Source organism: Bombina bombina, chromosome 5, assembly GCF_027579735.1.
Source record: "Bombina bombina isolate aBomBom1 chromosome 5, aBomBom1.pri, whole genome shotgun sequence".
Lineage (NCBI taxonomy): Eukaryota > Metazoa > Chordata > Amphibia > Anura > Bombinatoridae > Bombina > Bombina bombina.
In genome coordinates this window covers 729,149,410-729,165,317 of record NC_069503.1, presented here as the reverse complement: position 1 = coordinate 729,165,317, position 15,908 = coordinate 729,149,410, and the positions used below count along the sequence as shown (strand labels likewise).

The following is a 15,908-nucleotide window of genomic DNA, read 5'->3' as shown; positions in this document are numbered from 1 at the left end:
ATTATCTGCAAGTTCTTTGAAGGGACAGATTTCTGCCTTGTCTGTGTTACTTCACAAAAAGCTGGCAGCTGTGCCAGATGTTCAAGCCTTTGTTCAGGCTCTGGTTAGAATCAAGCCTGTTTACAAACCTTTGACTCCTCCTTGGAGTCTCAATTTAGTTCTTTCTGTTCTTCAGGGGGTTCCGTTTGAACCCTTACATTCCGTTGATATTAAGTTATTATCTTGGAAAGTTTTGTTTTTGGTTGCAATTTCTTCTGCTAGAAGAGTTTCAGAGTTATCTGCTCTGCAGTGTTCTCCTCCTTATCTGGTGTTCCATGCAGATAAGGTGGTTTTGCGTACTAAACCTGGGTTTCTTCCGAAAGTTGTTTCTAACAAAAACATTAACCAGGAGATAGTCGTGCCTTCTTTGTGTCCGAATCCAGTTTCAAAGAAGGAACGTTTGTTGCACAATTTGGATGTAGTTCGTGCTCTAAAATTCTATTTAGATGCTACAAAGGATTTTAGACAAACATCTTCCTTGTTTGTTGTTTATTCTGGTAAAAGGAGAGGTCAAAAAGCAACTTCTACCTCTCTCTCTTTTTGGCTTAAAAGCATCATCAGATTGGCTTACGAGACTGCCGGACGGCAGCCTCCTGAAAGAATCACAGCTCATTCCACTAGGGCTGTGGCTTCCACATGGGCCTTCAAGAACGAGGCTTCTGTTGATCAGATATGTAAGGCAGCGACTTGGTCTTCACTGCACACTTTTACTAAATTTTACAAATTTGATACTTTTGCTTCTTCTGAGGCTATTTTTGGGAGAAAGGTTTTGCAAGCCGTGGTGCCTTCCATCTAGGTGACCTGATTTGCTCCCTCCCTTCATCCGTGTCCTAAAGCTTTGGTATTGGTTCCCACAAGTAAGGATGACGCCGTGGACCGGACACACCTATGTTGGAGAAAACAGAATTTATGTTTACCTGATAAATTACTTTCTCCAACGGTGTGTCCGGTCCACGGCCCGCCCTGGTTTTTTAATCAGGTCTGATAATTTTATTTTCTTTAACTACAGTCACCACGGTATCATATGATTTCTCCTATGCAAATATTCCTCCTTTACGTCGGTCGAATGACTGGGGAAGGCGGAGCCTAGGAGGGATCATGTGACCAGCTTTGCTGGGCTCTTTGCCATTTCCTGTTGGGGAAGAGAATATCCCACAAGTAAGGATGACGCCGTGGACCGGACACACCGTTGGAGAAAGTAATTTATCAGGTAAACATAAATTCTGTTTTCCATTTCTTTCCAGGGTAACAAATTATTTGGTTCTCAGTTGGATTCCATTATTTCAACTGTTACTGGTGGGAAAGGAACTTTTTTTTTTTTTTTTTTTTTTTTACCACAGGATAAGGTAAAAGCAGGGCTAATAATCGTTTTCGTTTCAACAAAGAACAAAAGCCTGATCCTTCATCCTCAGGAGCAGTTTCAGTTTGGAAACCATCTCCAGTCTGGAATAAATCCAAGCCAGCTAGAAAGGCAAAGCCTGCTTCTAAGTCCACATGAAGGTGCGGCCCTCATTCCAGCTCAGCTGGTAGGGGGCAGGTTACGTTTTTTCAAGGAAATTTGGATAGATTATGTTCACAATCTTTGGATTCAGAGCATTGTTTCAGAAGGGTACAGAATTGGTTTCAAGATAAGACCTCCTGCAAAGAGATTTTTTCTTTCCCGTGTCCCAGTAAATCCAGTAAAAGCTCAAGCATTTCTGAAATGTGTTTCAGATCTAGAGTTGACTGGAGTAATTATGCCGGTTCCAGTTCCGGAACAGGGGATGGGGTTTTATTCAAATCTCTTCATTGTACCAAAGAAGGAGAATTCCTTCAGACCTGTTCTGGATCTAAAAATATTGAATCGTTATGTAAGAATACCAACGTTCAAGATGGTAACTGTAAGGACTATCTTGCCTTTTGTTCAGCAAGGGAATTATATGTCCACAATAGATTTACAGGATGCATATCTGCATATTCCGATTCATCCAGATCATTATCAGTTCCTGAGATTCTCTTTTCTGGACAAGCATTACCAGTTTGTGGCTCTGCCGTTTGGCCTAGCTACAGCTCCAAGAATTTTTACAAAGGTTCTCGGTGCCCTTCTGTCTGTAATCAGAGAACAGGGTATTGTGGTATTTCCTTATTTGGACGATATCTTGGTACTTGCTCAGTCTTTACATTTAGCAGAATCTCATACGAATCGACTTGTGGTGTTTCTTCAAGATCATGGTTGGAGGATCAATTTACCAAAAAGTTCTTTGATTCCTCAGACAAGGGTAACCTTTCTGGGTTTCCAGATGGATTCAGTGTCCATGACTCTGTCTTTAACAGACAAGAGACGTCTAAAATTGATTGCAGCTTGTCGAAACCTTCAGTCACAATCATTCCCTTCGGTAGCCTTATGCATGGAAATTCTAGGTCTTATGACTGCTGCATCGGACGCGATCCCCTTTGCTCGTTTTCACATGCGACCTCTTCAGCTCTGTATGCTGAAGCAATGGTGCAAGGATTACACGAAGATATCTCAATTAATATCTTTAAAACCGATTGTTCGACACTCTCTAACATGGTGGACAGATCACCATCGTTTAATTCAGGGGGCTTCTTTTGTGCTTCCGACCTGGACTGTAATTTCAACAGATGCAAGTCTCACAGGTTGGGGAGCTGTGTGGGGATCTCTGACGGCACAAGGAGTTTGGGAATCTCAGGAGGTGAGATTACCGATCAATATTTTGGAACTCCGTGCAATTTTCAGAGCTCTTCAGTTTTGGCCTCTTCTGAAGAGAGAATCGTTCATTTGTTTTCAAACAGACAATGTCACAACTGTGGCATACATCAATCATCAAGGAGGGACTCACAGTCCTCTGGCTATGAAAGAAGTATCTCGAATTTTGGTTTGGGCGGAATCCAGCTCCTGTCTAATCTCTGCGGTTCATATCCCAGGTATAGACAATTGGGAAGCGGATTATCTCAGTCGCCAAACGTTGCATCCGGGCGAATGGTCTCTTCACCCAGAGGTATTTCTTCAGATTGTTCAAATGTGGGAACTTCCAGAAATAGATCTGATGGCGTCCCATCTAAACAAGAAACTTCCCAGGTATCTGTCCAGATCCCGGGATCCTCAGGCGGAGGCAGTGGATGCATTATCACTTCCTTGGAAGTATCATTCTGCCTATATCTTTCCGCCTCTAGTTCTTCTTCCAAGAGTAATCTCCAAGATTCTGAAGGAATGCTCGTTTGTTCTGCTGGTAGCTCCGGCATGGCCTCACAGGTTTTGGTATGCGGATCTTGTCCGGATGGCCTCTTGCCAACCGTGGACTCTTCCGTTAAGACCAGACCTTCTGTCACAAGGTCCTTTTTTCCATCAGGATCTGAAATCCTTAAATTTAAAGGTATGGAGATTGAACGCTTGATTCTTGGTCAAAGAGGTTTTTCTGACTCTGTGATTAATACTATGTTACAGGCTCGTAAATCTGTATCTCGAGAGATATATTATAGAGTCTGGAAGACTTATATTTCTTGGTGTCTTTCTCATCATTTTTCTTGGCATTCTTTTAGAATACCGAGAATTTTACAGTTTCTTCAGGATGGTTTAGATAAGGGTTTGTCCGCAAGTTCTTTGAAAGGACAAATCTCTGCTCTTTCTGTTCTTTTTCACAGAAAGATTGCTATTCTTCCTGATATTCATTGTTTTGTACAAGCTTTGGTTCGTATAAAACCGGTTATTAAGTCAATTTCTCCTCCTTGGAGTTTGAATTTGGTTTTGGGAGCTCTTCAAGCTCCTCCGTTTGAACCTATGCATTCATTGGACATTAAATTACTTTCTTGGAAAGTTTTGTTCCTTTTGGCCATCTCTTCTGCCAGAAGAGTCTCTGAATTGTCTGCTCTTTCTTGTGAGTCTCCTTTTCTGATTTTTCATCAGGATAAGGCGGTGTTGCGAACTTCTTTTGAATTTTTACCTAAAGTTGTGAATTCCAACAACATTAGTAGAGAAATTGTGGTTCCTTCATTATGTCCTAATCCTAAGAATTCTAAGGAGAAATCGTTGCATTCTTTGGATGTTGTTAGAGCTTTGAAATATTATGTTGAAGCTACGAAATCTTTCCGTAAGACTTCTAGTTTATTTGTTATCTTTTCCGGTTCTAGAAAAGGCCAGAAAGCTTCTGCCATTTCTTTGGCATCTTGGTTGAAATCTTTAATTCATCTTGCCTATGTTGAGTCGGGTAAAACTCCGCCTCAAAGAATTACAGCTCATTCTACTAGGTCAGTTTCTACTTCCTGGGCGTTTAGGAATGAAGCTTCGGTTGACCAGATTTGCAAAGCAGCAACTTGGTCCTCTTTGCATACTTTTACTAAATTCTACCATTTTGATGTATTTTCTTCTTCTGAAGCAGTTTTTGGTAGAAAAGTACTTCAGGCAGCGGTTTCAGTTTGAATCTTCTGCTTATGTTTTTCGTTAAACTTTATTTTTGGGTGTGGATTATTTTCAGCAGGAATTGGCTGTCTTTATTTTATCCCTCCCTCTCTAGTGACTCTTGTGTGGAAAGATCCACATCTTGGGTAGTCATTATCCCATACGTCACTAGCTCATGGACTCTTGCTAATTACATGAAAGAAAACATAATTTATGTAAGAACTTACCTGATAAATTCATTTCTTTCATATTAGCAAGAGTCCATGAGGCCCGCCCTTTTTTTGTGGTGGTTATGATTTTTGTATAAAGCACAATTATTCCAATTCCTTATTTTATATGCTTTCGCACTTTTTTATCACCCCACTTCTTGGCTATTCGTTAAACTGAATTGTGGGTGTGGTGAGGGGTGTATTTATAGGCATTTTGAGGTTTGGGAAACTTTGCCCCTCCTGGTAGGAATGTATATCCCATACGTCACTAGCTCATGGACTCTTGCTAATATGAAAGAAATGAATTTATCAGGTAAGTTCTTACATAAATTATGTTTTTCTGTTTTCATTCAGATTATTTTTTTTCTGAGATTCTCTTTTTTTGACAAGCATTACCAATTTGTTGCTTTTCCTTCTGGTCTAGCGACAGCTCTAAGAATTTTTTCAAGGTTCTCAGTGTTCCTTATTTGGACGGTATTGTGGTACTGGCTCAGTCTTTTCGTTCTGCAGAATCTCATACGATTGAACTTTGTTGTTTCTTCAAGACATGGTTAGAGGATCTTTTTATCAAAAGCTCCTTGATTCCTCACACAAGGGTCACCTTTTTTAGGTTTCCAGATAGATTGTGTCAATGTTTTTGTCTCTAACAGACAAGTAACAAGTTTATTGGGTTCCGTTTGTCGGAACTTCAGTCTCTATTATTTCCTTCAAGTTGCTATATATGCATGGAAGTTTTAGGTTTCATGGCTGCAGCATTGGATTCGATTCCCTTTGCTCATTTCATAGGAAACCTTTCCAGTTTTTTATGCTGAATAATGGTGCAGGGATTCTAGGATATCACTTTTTATATCTTTGAATCCTAATGTTTAACTATCTTTGATTCGGTGGTTAAGATCACCATCATTTAGTTCTACAGGTCTCTTCGGTTCTTTCAACCTGGACCATGATCTCTACAGATGCAAGTCTTTTAGGTTGGGAGGCTGTCTGAGGATCTCTGTCAGCACAAGGGGTTTGGAAATCTCAGGAGGCGAGATTACCATTTGATATTTTGGAACTCCGTGCATTCTCAGAGTTCTTCAGTTGGTTTCTTTTTGAAGAAGACGTTTTTTCAGACAGTCACAACTGTGGCGTATGTCAATCATTAGGGTGGGACTATCAGTCTTTAGGCTGTGACAGAAGTATCTCTGATATTTGCTTGGGCTAAATCCATCTCCTATCTAATTTCTGTGGTCTTTTTCCCAGGTATAGACAATTGGGAAGCGGATTATCTCTGTTAATCAAGCTTTACATCCGGGAGAATGGTCTCTTTACCCAGATATGTTTTTCAATTTTTCAGATGTGAGGGCTTCCAGAAATAGATCTGATGGTATCTCATCTAAATAAGGAACTTCCCAGGGGCCTATTCAGGTCCTGGGATCCTCAGGCGGAAGTAGTGTATGCATTAACACTTCCTTGGAATTATCAATCTGCCTATATTTTTTTCATCTCTGGTTCTTCTTTTTAGAGTGATTTTCTCAATCATCAGAGAGCAATCTTTGGTGTGGCTGGTGGCTCCAGCATGGCCACACAGGTTTTGGTATATGGTTCTTGTTCGGATGTTCAGTTGCCAATCTTGGTTACTTCCATTAAGGCCAGACCTTATATCTTAACATTCGTTTTTTTCATCAGGAATTCAAATTATTAATTTGATGGTATGAAAATTTAACGCTTAGTACTTAGTCATAGAAGTTTCTCTGACTCAGTGATTAATACTATGTTGCAGGCTCGTAAATCTGTGTCTAGTAGGATTATTATAGAGTTTGGAAGATTTACATCTCATGATGCTCTTCTTATGAATTCTCTTGGCATTCTTTTTGAATTCCTAGGATTTTATAGTTGCTTCATAAGATTTTGTCTGCATGTTCCTTGAAAGGACAAATCTCTGCTTTTTCTGTGCTGTTTCACAGTAAGAATTGCTAAATCTTTCTGATATTATTTTGTTCAGGCTTTGGTTCGTATCAAGCCTGTCATTAAGCCAATTTCTCCTCCTTGGAGTCTTATTTTGGTTCTGAAGGCTTTACAGGCTCTTCTGTATGCTTTCTTTGGACATTAATTACTTTCATGGAAAGTATTGTTCTTTTTAGACATCTCTTCAGCTAGAACAGTTTTTGAATTATCTGTTCTTTCTTGTGAATCTCCTTTTTCTGATTTTTCATCAGGATAAGGTGGTTTTTGCTGTTCTCATTTAAATTTTTACCTAAAGTTGTGAATTCTAACAACATTAGTGGAGGAATTATTGTCCCTTCCTTGTGTCCTAATCCTAATAATTCTTTGGTAAGATTCTTACATTTTTTGGATGTGGTAAGAGTTTTGATTTGGGTAGTGGATTAATTTTTTCAGCGGAATTGGCTGTCTTTATTTTATCCCTCCCTCTCTAGTGACTCTTGCGTGGAAGTTCCACATCTTGGGTATTTATATCCCATACGTCACTAGCTCATGGACTCTTGCTAATTACATGAAAGAAAACATAATTTATGTAAGAACTTACCTGATAAATTAATTTCTTTCATATTAGCAAGAGTCCATGAGGCCCACCCTTTTTGTGGTGGTTATGATTTTTTTGTATAAAGCACAACTATTCCAATTCCTTATTTTTGATGCTTTCGCTCCTTTCTTATCACCCCACTTCCTGGCTATTCGTTAAACTGAATTGTGGGTGTGATGAGGGGTGTATTTATAGGCATTTTAAGGTTTGGGAAACTTTGCCCCTCCTGGTAGGAATGTATATCCCATACGTCACTAGCTCATGGACTCTTGCTAATATGAAAGAAATGAATTTATCAGGTAAGTTCTTACATAAATTGTTTTTCTTTAGGCCCCTCTGACATCCAGTACATGGTGGGAGGGGCCTATTTTCGCACTCTAGATGCACAGTTTCCTTCAGACTGAGACATCCAGCTTCCCTAGAGGAGTCCTCTGGCATCTGAGGACCATTATAAAGGGTTTATTTCTTCCCTAAATCGTATTTGAGGGCAGGTAGGAGCCTCAGCAGAGCTGTGGCAAGGTGCTCAACTGTCTTTTACTGGTGGTTGACCGTTTTTAAATCCGGTTTGGGGGCTAAGGGGTTAATCATCCATTTGCAAGTGGGTGCAATGTTGCTTTAGTCCCTTACACACACTGTAAAATTTTTGAAGACTTTACTATATTTTTACACTGTTTTGCAGTTTTTAGTGCTAGTTTTTTTCTCTTAAAGGCACAGTAACGTTTTTGTTTAATTGCTGTTTCACATTTATTAAAGTGTTTTCCAAGCTTGCTTGTCTCATTACTAGTCTGTTAAACATGTCTGACATAGAGGAAACTCCTTGTTCAATATGTTTGGAAGCCATTGTGGAACCCCCTCTTAGAATGTGTACCAAATGTACTGAAATTTCTATAAACTATAAAGACCATATTATGGTGCTTAAAGATTTATCTCTAGAGGATTCTCTGACTGAAAAAAGGGAGATTATGCCATCTAGCTCTCCCCATGTGTCGGAACCTATAACTCCCGCTCAAGTGACGCCAAGTACATCTAGCGTGTCTAATTCTTTTACCTTACAGGACATGGCGGCAGTTATGAATGCTACCCTCTGAGGTATTGTCCAAACTGCCAGGGTTACAAGGAAAGCGAGACAGCTCTGGGGCTAGAACTAATACAGGGCTTTCTGACGCTTTAATACCTGTGTCCGACATACCCTCACAATACTCAGAAGCCGAGGCAGGAGAGCTTCTATCTGTGGGTGACATTTCAGATTCAGGGAAGGCGTTGCTTCAGTCTGATTCTGAAATGACAGCATTTATATTTAAGCTTGAACACCTCCGCTTATTGCTTAGGGAGGTGTTAGCGACTCTGGACGACTGTGAACCCATTGTAGTTCCAGAGAAATTGTGTAGAATGGACAAATACTTTGCAGTGCCTGTTTACACTGTTTTTCCAGTCCCTAAGAGGTTTTCGGAAATTATTACTAAGGAATGGGATAGACCAGGTGTGCCGTTCTCTCCCCCTCCTGCTTTTAAGAAGATGTTTCCCATAGATGCCGCCATACGCGACTCTTGGCAGACGGTCCCTAAGGTGGAGGGAGCAGTCTCTACCCTAGCTAAGTGTACAACTATCCCCGTCAAGGACAGTTGTGCTTTCCTAGATCCTATGGATAAAAAATTGGAGGGTCTGCTTAAGAAAATGTTTATACATCAAGGTTTTATCCTCCAGCCTCTTGCATGCATTGCCCCAGTTACTGCTGCAGCGGCTTTTTGGTTCGAGTCTCTTGAGGAGGCTCTACAGGTGGAGACCCCATTAGATGATATTTTAGACAGGATTAAAGCTCTTAAGTTAGCTAATTCCTTTATTTCTGACGCCGTTTTTCATTTAACCAAGCTAACGGCTAAGAATTCAGGTTTTGCCATCATGGCGCGTAGGGCGCTATGGCTTAAGTCCTGGTCAGCAGACGTTACTTCAAAGTCTAAGCTTCTTAACATCCCCTTCAAGGGACAGACCCTATTCGGGTCTGGTCTGAAGGAGATCATTTCTGATATTACTGGAGGAAAAGGTCACGTCATTCCTCAGGATAGGTCCAATAAGTTAAGGACCAAACAGAATAATTTTCGTTCCTTTCGAAACTTCAAGAGTGGCGCAGCTTCAGCTTCCTCTAATACAAACAAGAGGGAAATTTCACCCAGTCGAAACCAGGCTGAAGACCTAACCAGGTTTGGAACAAGGGGAAGCAGGCCAAAAAACCTGCTGCTGCCTCTAAGACAGCATGAAAGAGTAGCCCCCGATCCGGGACCGGATCTAGTAGGGGGCAGACTCTTCGCTCAGGCTTGGGCAAGAGACGTCCAGGATCCCTGGGCACTAGAGATTGTTTCCCAGGGATATCATCTGGAATTCAAAGGTTCATCTCCAAAGGGGAGATTTCACCTCACAACTATCTGCAAACCAGATAAAGAGAGAGGCATTCTTACGTTGCGTTCAAGACCTACTGGTTATGGGAGTGATCCACCCAGTTCCAAGGGAGGAACAGGGGCAGGGTTTCTATTCAAACCTTTTTATAGTTCCTAAAAAAGAGGGAACGATCAGACCAATCTTGGATCTCAAGATCCTAAACAAATTTCTCAGGGTCCCATCTTTCAAGATGGAAACAATCCGAACCATCCTCCCTATGATCCAGGAGGGTCAATATATGACTACCGTGGACTTAAAGGATGCTTATCTCCACATTCCGATTCACAGAGATCATCATCAGTTCCTCAGGTTCGCCTTCCTAGACAGGCATTACCAGTTTGTGGCTCTTCCCTTCGGATTAGCCACGGCGCCAAGAATCTTTACGAAGGTTCTAGGGTCTCTACTGGCGGTTCTAAGGCCACGGGGCATAGCGGTGGCTCCTTACCTAGACGACATCCTGATCCAGGCGTCAACTTTTCAAATCGCCAAGTCCCATACGGACATTGTTCTGGCCTTTCTGAGGTCTCACGGGTGGAAGGTGAACAGAGAAAAGAGTTCACTCTCCCCTCTCACAAGAGTTTCCTTCCTATGAACTCTGATAGATTCGGTAGAAATGAAAAATTTTCTGACGGAGGTCAGGATATCAAAGCTTCTAACTTCTTGCCGTGCTCTTCATTCCACTTCTCGGCCGTCAGTGGCTCAGTGTATGGAAATGATCGGCCTGATGGTAGCGGCAATGGACATAGTTCCGTTAGCCCGCCTACATCTCAGACCACTGCAACTTTGCATGCTCAATCAGTGGGATGGGGACTACACAGATTTGTCTCCTCTGTTAAATCTGGATCAAGAGACCAGGGATTCTCTTCTCTGGTGGTTATCTCGGGTCTATCTGTCCAGGGGAATGAGTTTCCGCAGGCCAGAGTGGACTATAGTGACGACAGATGCCAGCCTTCTGGGCTGGGGCGCAGTCTGGAGTTCCCTTAAGGCTCAGGGTTCGTGGACTCAGGAGGAGGCCCTCCTTCCGATAAACATTCTGGAACTAAGAGCGATATTCAATGCTCTTCAGGCTTGGCCTCAACTAGCTGCGGTCAGATTCATCAGATTTCAGTCGGACAATATCACGACTGTAGCCTATATCAACCATCAGGGGGGAACAAGGAGTCCCCTGGCAATGATGGAGGTTTCCAAGATAATTCTATGGGCAGAGGTTCACTCTTGCCATCTCTCAGCTATCCTTATTCCAGGAGTAGAGAACTGGGAGGCGGACTTTCTAAGTCGGCAGACTTTTCATCCGGGGGAGTGGGAGCTCCATCCGGAGGTATTTGCCCAGCTGATTCAACAATGGGGCAAACCAGAACTGGATCTGATGGCGTCTCGTCAGAACGCCAAGCTTTCTCGTTACGGGTCCAGGTCAAGGGATCCCCAGGCAACGCTGATAGATGCTCTAGCAGTGCCCTGGTCCTTCAGCCTTGCTTATGTGTTTCCACCAATTCCTCTCCTCCCTCGTCTGATTGCCAAGATCAAACAGAGAAGAGTGCTTCGTGATTTTGATAGCACCTGCGTGGCCACGCAGAACTTGGTATGCAGATCTGGTGGACATGTCATCCTTTCCACCATGGACTCTGCCGCTGAGGCAGGACCTTCTACTCCAAGGTCCATTCAAACATCCAAATCTAGTTTCTCTGCGTCTTACTGCTTGGAGATTGAACGCTTGATTTTATCAAAACGTGGTTTCTCAGAGTCGGTCATGGATACCTTGATTCAGGCTCGAAAGCCTGTCACCAGGAAAATCTATCATAAGATATGGTGTAAATATCTTCATTGGTGTGAATCCAAGGGTTACTCGTGGAGTAAGGTCAGGATTCCTAGGATAATATCTTTTCTCCAAGAGGGATTGGAAAAGGGATTATCGGCTAGTTCCTTAAAGGGATAGATTTCTGCTCTGTCCTTTTGCACAAGCGTCAGACGTTCAGGCGTTTTGTCAGGCTTTGGTTAGAATCAGGCCTGTGTTTAAACCTGTTGCTCCACCATGGAGTTTAAATTTAGTTCTTAAAGTTCTTCAAGGGGTTCCGTTTGAACCCTTGCATTCCATAGATATCAAGCTTTTATCTTGGAAAGTTCTGTTTTTAGTAGCTATCTCTTCGGCTCGAAGAGCTTCAGAGTTATCTGCCTTACAGTGTGATTCCCCTTATCTGATCTTTCATGCAGATAAGGTAGTTTTGCGTACCTAACCTAGGTTTCTTCCTAAGGTAGTATCTAATAGGAATATCAATCAGGAAATTGTTGTTCCGTCACTGTGTCCTAATCCTTCTTCAAAGAAGGAACGTCTGTTACACAATCTTGACGTGGTTTGTGCTTTAAAGTTTTATTCGCAAGCTACTAAGGATTTTCGCCAAACATCTGCATTGTTTGTTGTCTACTCTGGAAAGAGGAGAGGCCAAAAGGCTTCGACAACTTCTTTCTTTTTGGCTGAGAAGCATAATCCGTTTAGCTTATGAGACTGGCTGGCCAGCAGCCTCCTGAAAGAATTACAGCTCATTCTACTAGAGCGGTAGCTTCCACATGGGCTTTTAAACATGAGGCCTCTGTTGAACAGATTTGTAAGGCGGCGACTTGGTCTTCGCTTCATACTTTTTCTAAATTCTACAAATTTGATAATTTTGCTTCCTCGGAGGCTATTTTTGGGAGAAAGGTCTTACAGGCAGTGGTGCCTTCCGTTTAAGTGCCTGCCTTGTCCCTCCCTTCATCAGTGTCCTAAAGCTTTGGTATTGGTATCCCACAAGTAATGGATGAACCCGTGGACTGGATACACCTTACAAGAGAAAACAAAATTTATGCTTACCTGATAAATTTCTTTCTCTTGTTGTGTATCCAGTCCACGGCCCGCCCTGTCACTTTAAGGCAGGTGTTTTTATTTTTTTAAACTACAGTCACCACTGAAACCTATAGTTTCTCCTTTTTCTTACTTGTCTTCGGTCGAATGACTGGAGGTGGGGGTTAGGGGAGGATCTATATAGACAGCTCTGCTGTGGGTGTCCTCTTGCAACTTCCTGTTGGGAAGGAGAATATCCCACAAGTAATGGATGAACCCGTGGACTGGATACACCACAAGAGAGAAATTTATCAGGTAAGCATAAATTTTGTTTTTTCTCCGTTTCGGACAAAGCTGGCTTTCTGGAGTAGGGGTTTTAGGCCTGGTGCCCTCAGAATGGGGCCACCTTTTGTACCCTCCTGTTTTAGCATTCAGTGTCCTATATAGCTTGGGTATTTGTTTTCCCAAAAGTAATGAATGCAGCTGTGGACTTACCTGATAATTTCCTTTTCTTCAGTCGGAAAGAGTCAACAGCTCCCCGCCCATAATTTTTCTGAGAGACATCAGTTATTTTTGTTCTTCTGCCGCATTTTTTCACCCTATGTTTCTTCTACTGTTCCTTGTTCCTCAGCAGAATACTGGGGGAAGTGGGAGAGGGTTGTCTTTGGCTGGGGTGTCTTTGCCTCCTCCTGGTAGCCAGGTTCTAAATTTCCAAAAGTAATAAATGCAGTTGTGGACTCTTTCCATCTGAAGAAAAGGAAATTATCAGGTAAGCATTTTTTTTTTATTTTTTTTTCCTGCTACCACTTTGTTGGCTCTTACTTTTCCATCCTTTTTTGTGCTCAGCTATATGTTAGACTGAGGTACTGGTGAGGTGGGAGGGGTTTTATAGAGTTCTTGGGGTTTGGGAATCTTTGCCTCCTCCTAGTGGTTGGGAAAGGTAATTCCGAAGAGTAATGGATCATGGACTCTCACCACCATAAAATAAGGTAAGCATAAATTTTTTAATTTGGAAAGACGTTCTAATGCTTACCAATGTTTCTAGTTTTGTGCTTAGTTGTAAAATTCAAAGAATTTATTGCTAATTTTTTTATAACTTTTTTGTTTTTTAGGCTCTGCTTCTACTCCTTCTCCATTTGTGTTTGGTGCCAGTTCTTCAGCCCCAGCTCCATCTGCGCTGGCTGTTAGTGCAAATACAGTGCCAGCATTTGGGCAGAGTGCAAGCCAGACTAATGTACCTGCTTTTGGCTCTTCTTCAACTTTATTTCCTTCTGGTTCTCAGAATGTTCCAGCGTTTGGTTCTGTATCAAGCACTTCTCAGCCCCCAGCATTTGGTCAGCAAGCTACCCAACCCTCGTTTGGATCCAGTCCAGCACCTGCCCCTGGTGAGCTTTTTTTTAAAAAAACAATATATAATTTGTCAGCTTAGACAAATGAATCACTTCCTATCACTAGAACACATTAAGTAGATTTACTAATAAGTAATAACTAAAGGCAGAACAAAAATTGTGTTTAGTTGGCTTCCCCCTTCCCACTTGCATGCTTGTGCAGCTCATTTTCAAGTCACTGGCTTTGAAGAAGCATGTTGTGGAACTTTGCCCTATTATAGGATTTTCATTTTCTAATGTGTTGATAAGGTTGGATATTGGAGACCTTTAGTTTTTTTTGGGATGATCTTTTGTTGATGTAAGGTTTCAAAGACAGGTCCTAAATACTAGAATTTCTGTTTATTATCTTTTTACACACCATATGACTGCTCTTGTTCAGAATCCTTTCTCTTCCTTACCTTTTTTTTTAACCTTCATCTGGGTGATATTTTGAATCAACTGGATGGAGCAGATGAATACTTTGAAAAATAAAATTTTCTGTTATTTCAATATGGTTAAACTATCCAAAGCACAATTTAATTTCAAACTTTATTTAATGTGTGCAACAAATGATTTGAAAGCAATTAGCTCTTTTTGTCTTAAAGTGATGGTAAATCCTCGAGTTTCTGAAATGCTAGGATTTACCTTTGGATCAAATAAAGGGGACTTCAGTCATGATGAAGTATAAAATACTTCATGCTGAAAGCTCCTTGTTTGCAGCGTCTGCCGCACTGAGCTAATTGGCTTGGCACCAGATTTCCCGCACGGCTATTGCCTAAGAGGTGGAAACGTCACCTCTCAGCCAAATAACGTTCTGCTGTGTGCTACCTGAGCAGCTTAGTGCGGCGAGCACTGTAAACAAATAAAGGAGCTTTCAGCATGAAGTATTTTATACTTCATGACTGAAAGTCCCCTTAATTTGTTCTAATGGTAAATCCATGGTTTCTTAAACGCTAGGATTTACCATCACTTTAATATTGGCTTAAATTTTTGCCGAGTGGTGAGTAAAATTAGCTCAATGATGTGCCTTTTAAAATCGGTCCTGGCAAGAACACTCGGTCCTGTATACAACATAAATATATTAGAGACATTTATTGTGCAACAATGACATGCTCTAATTCTAATTACATGCTTCTAATTTAAGCACTGGCGACCCCCAAAGGTGTTGCAGTACTGCCACAAAGCACTTCTGGTCCCCAGCGGTTACCGTCATTGAGTCTGTCATTAGCAGCAGTCATGACTGCCACTGCTGACTGGCTCAGCGGCTGTATCCTCTCAAGACCAGCAGTTCTCCTCTGCTCTTGAGGGGTACTTTGGCTGTGTTTAACCCATCCCGGCATTACATGTCCACTTGTGCTAAAATTGCATTGTCTAATGAAAGCATGTTATTTGCACTGTAATGGACCTTAAGCATTTATAACTATTTATCAAAATTTGCAGTGATTTTTCAGTCCAGCGACACAATGTTAACCTACTCAGTGAGCTTTCTATCTCCTTTGTTGTGGCCAATTAGGGACAGATATCAATGAGCTCCTGCGCATCTCAGCCAGCCACTGTTCAGAATGTAGGAAGGGTTATGAATTTTATGGAATGCTGTCCAGGCATGAAAAAGCTAAAGTGCTAATTTAACACTGTATGGGGAATTAATTTTGAGTTTAATATTCATTTAAGAAGCTCGACATTGCTCTCCCACTGGTCTAATAAATGTGCTCACCATGAGCCTGACTGACCCCTGACACACTGCCTCAGTTTCAAGGCAAATTCTGGAACTGCGGAAATGCGGGGATCCCCTCACAGGGAGGACGTATCATTACGTCAATAGGGTCCTTAAGACCTAATTTGGCTTTTTTGTGACTTAATGGTACGTCCGAAAATCCCAAGGGTTTCATGTGAGATTAATGCATTAACTTTTTGGAGATGTAGAAAAAAAATGAAAATAGAGTTTTTGGAAATTCAAAGAGAAATATTTGTGTAGGAGACCTATATACAGTTAGTATCAGACCCTATATTTCTTTCATGTAATTGGCAAGAGTCCATGAGCTTGTGACTGGGATATACAATCCTACCAGGAGGGGCAAAGTTTCCCAAACCTCAAATGCCTATAAATACACCCCTCACCACACCCACA

At 41.6% G+C, this 15,908-nt stretch overlaps 1 protein-coding gene across 1 annotated transcript in view; it reads left to right on the top strand.

Annotated features, from left to right (window-relative positions):
• NUP153 (nucleoporin 153) overlaps positions 1-15,908 on the top strand; it is a 798,292-nt gene that overhangs the window by 702,891 nt on the left and 79,493 nt on the right. The window contains exon 17 of the mRNA XM_053715838.1: positions 13,526-13,798. Coding sequence (XP_053571813.1) covers positions 13,526-13,798 — 273 coding nt within the window. The remainder of the gene's footprint in view (positions 1-13,525; positions 13,799-15,908) is intronic.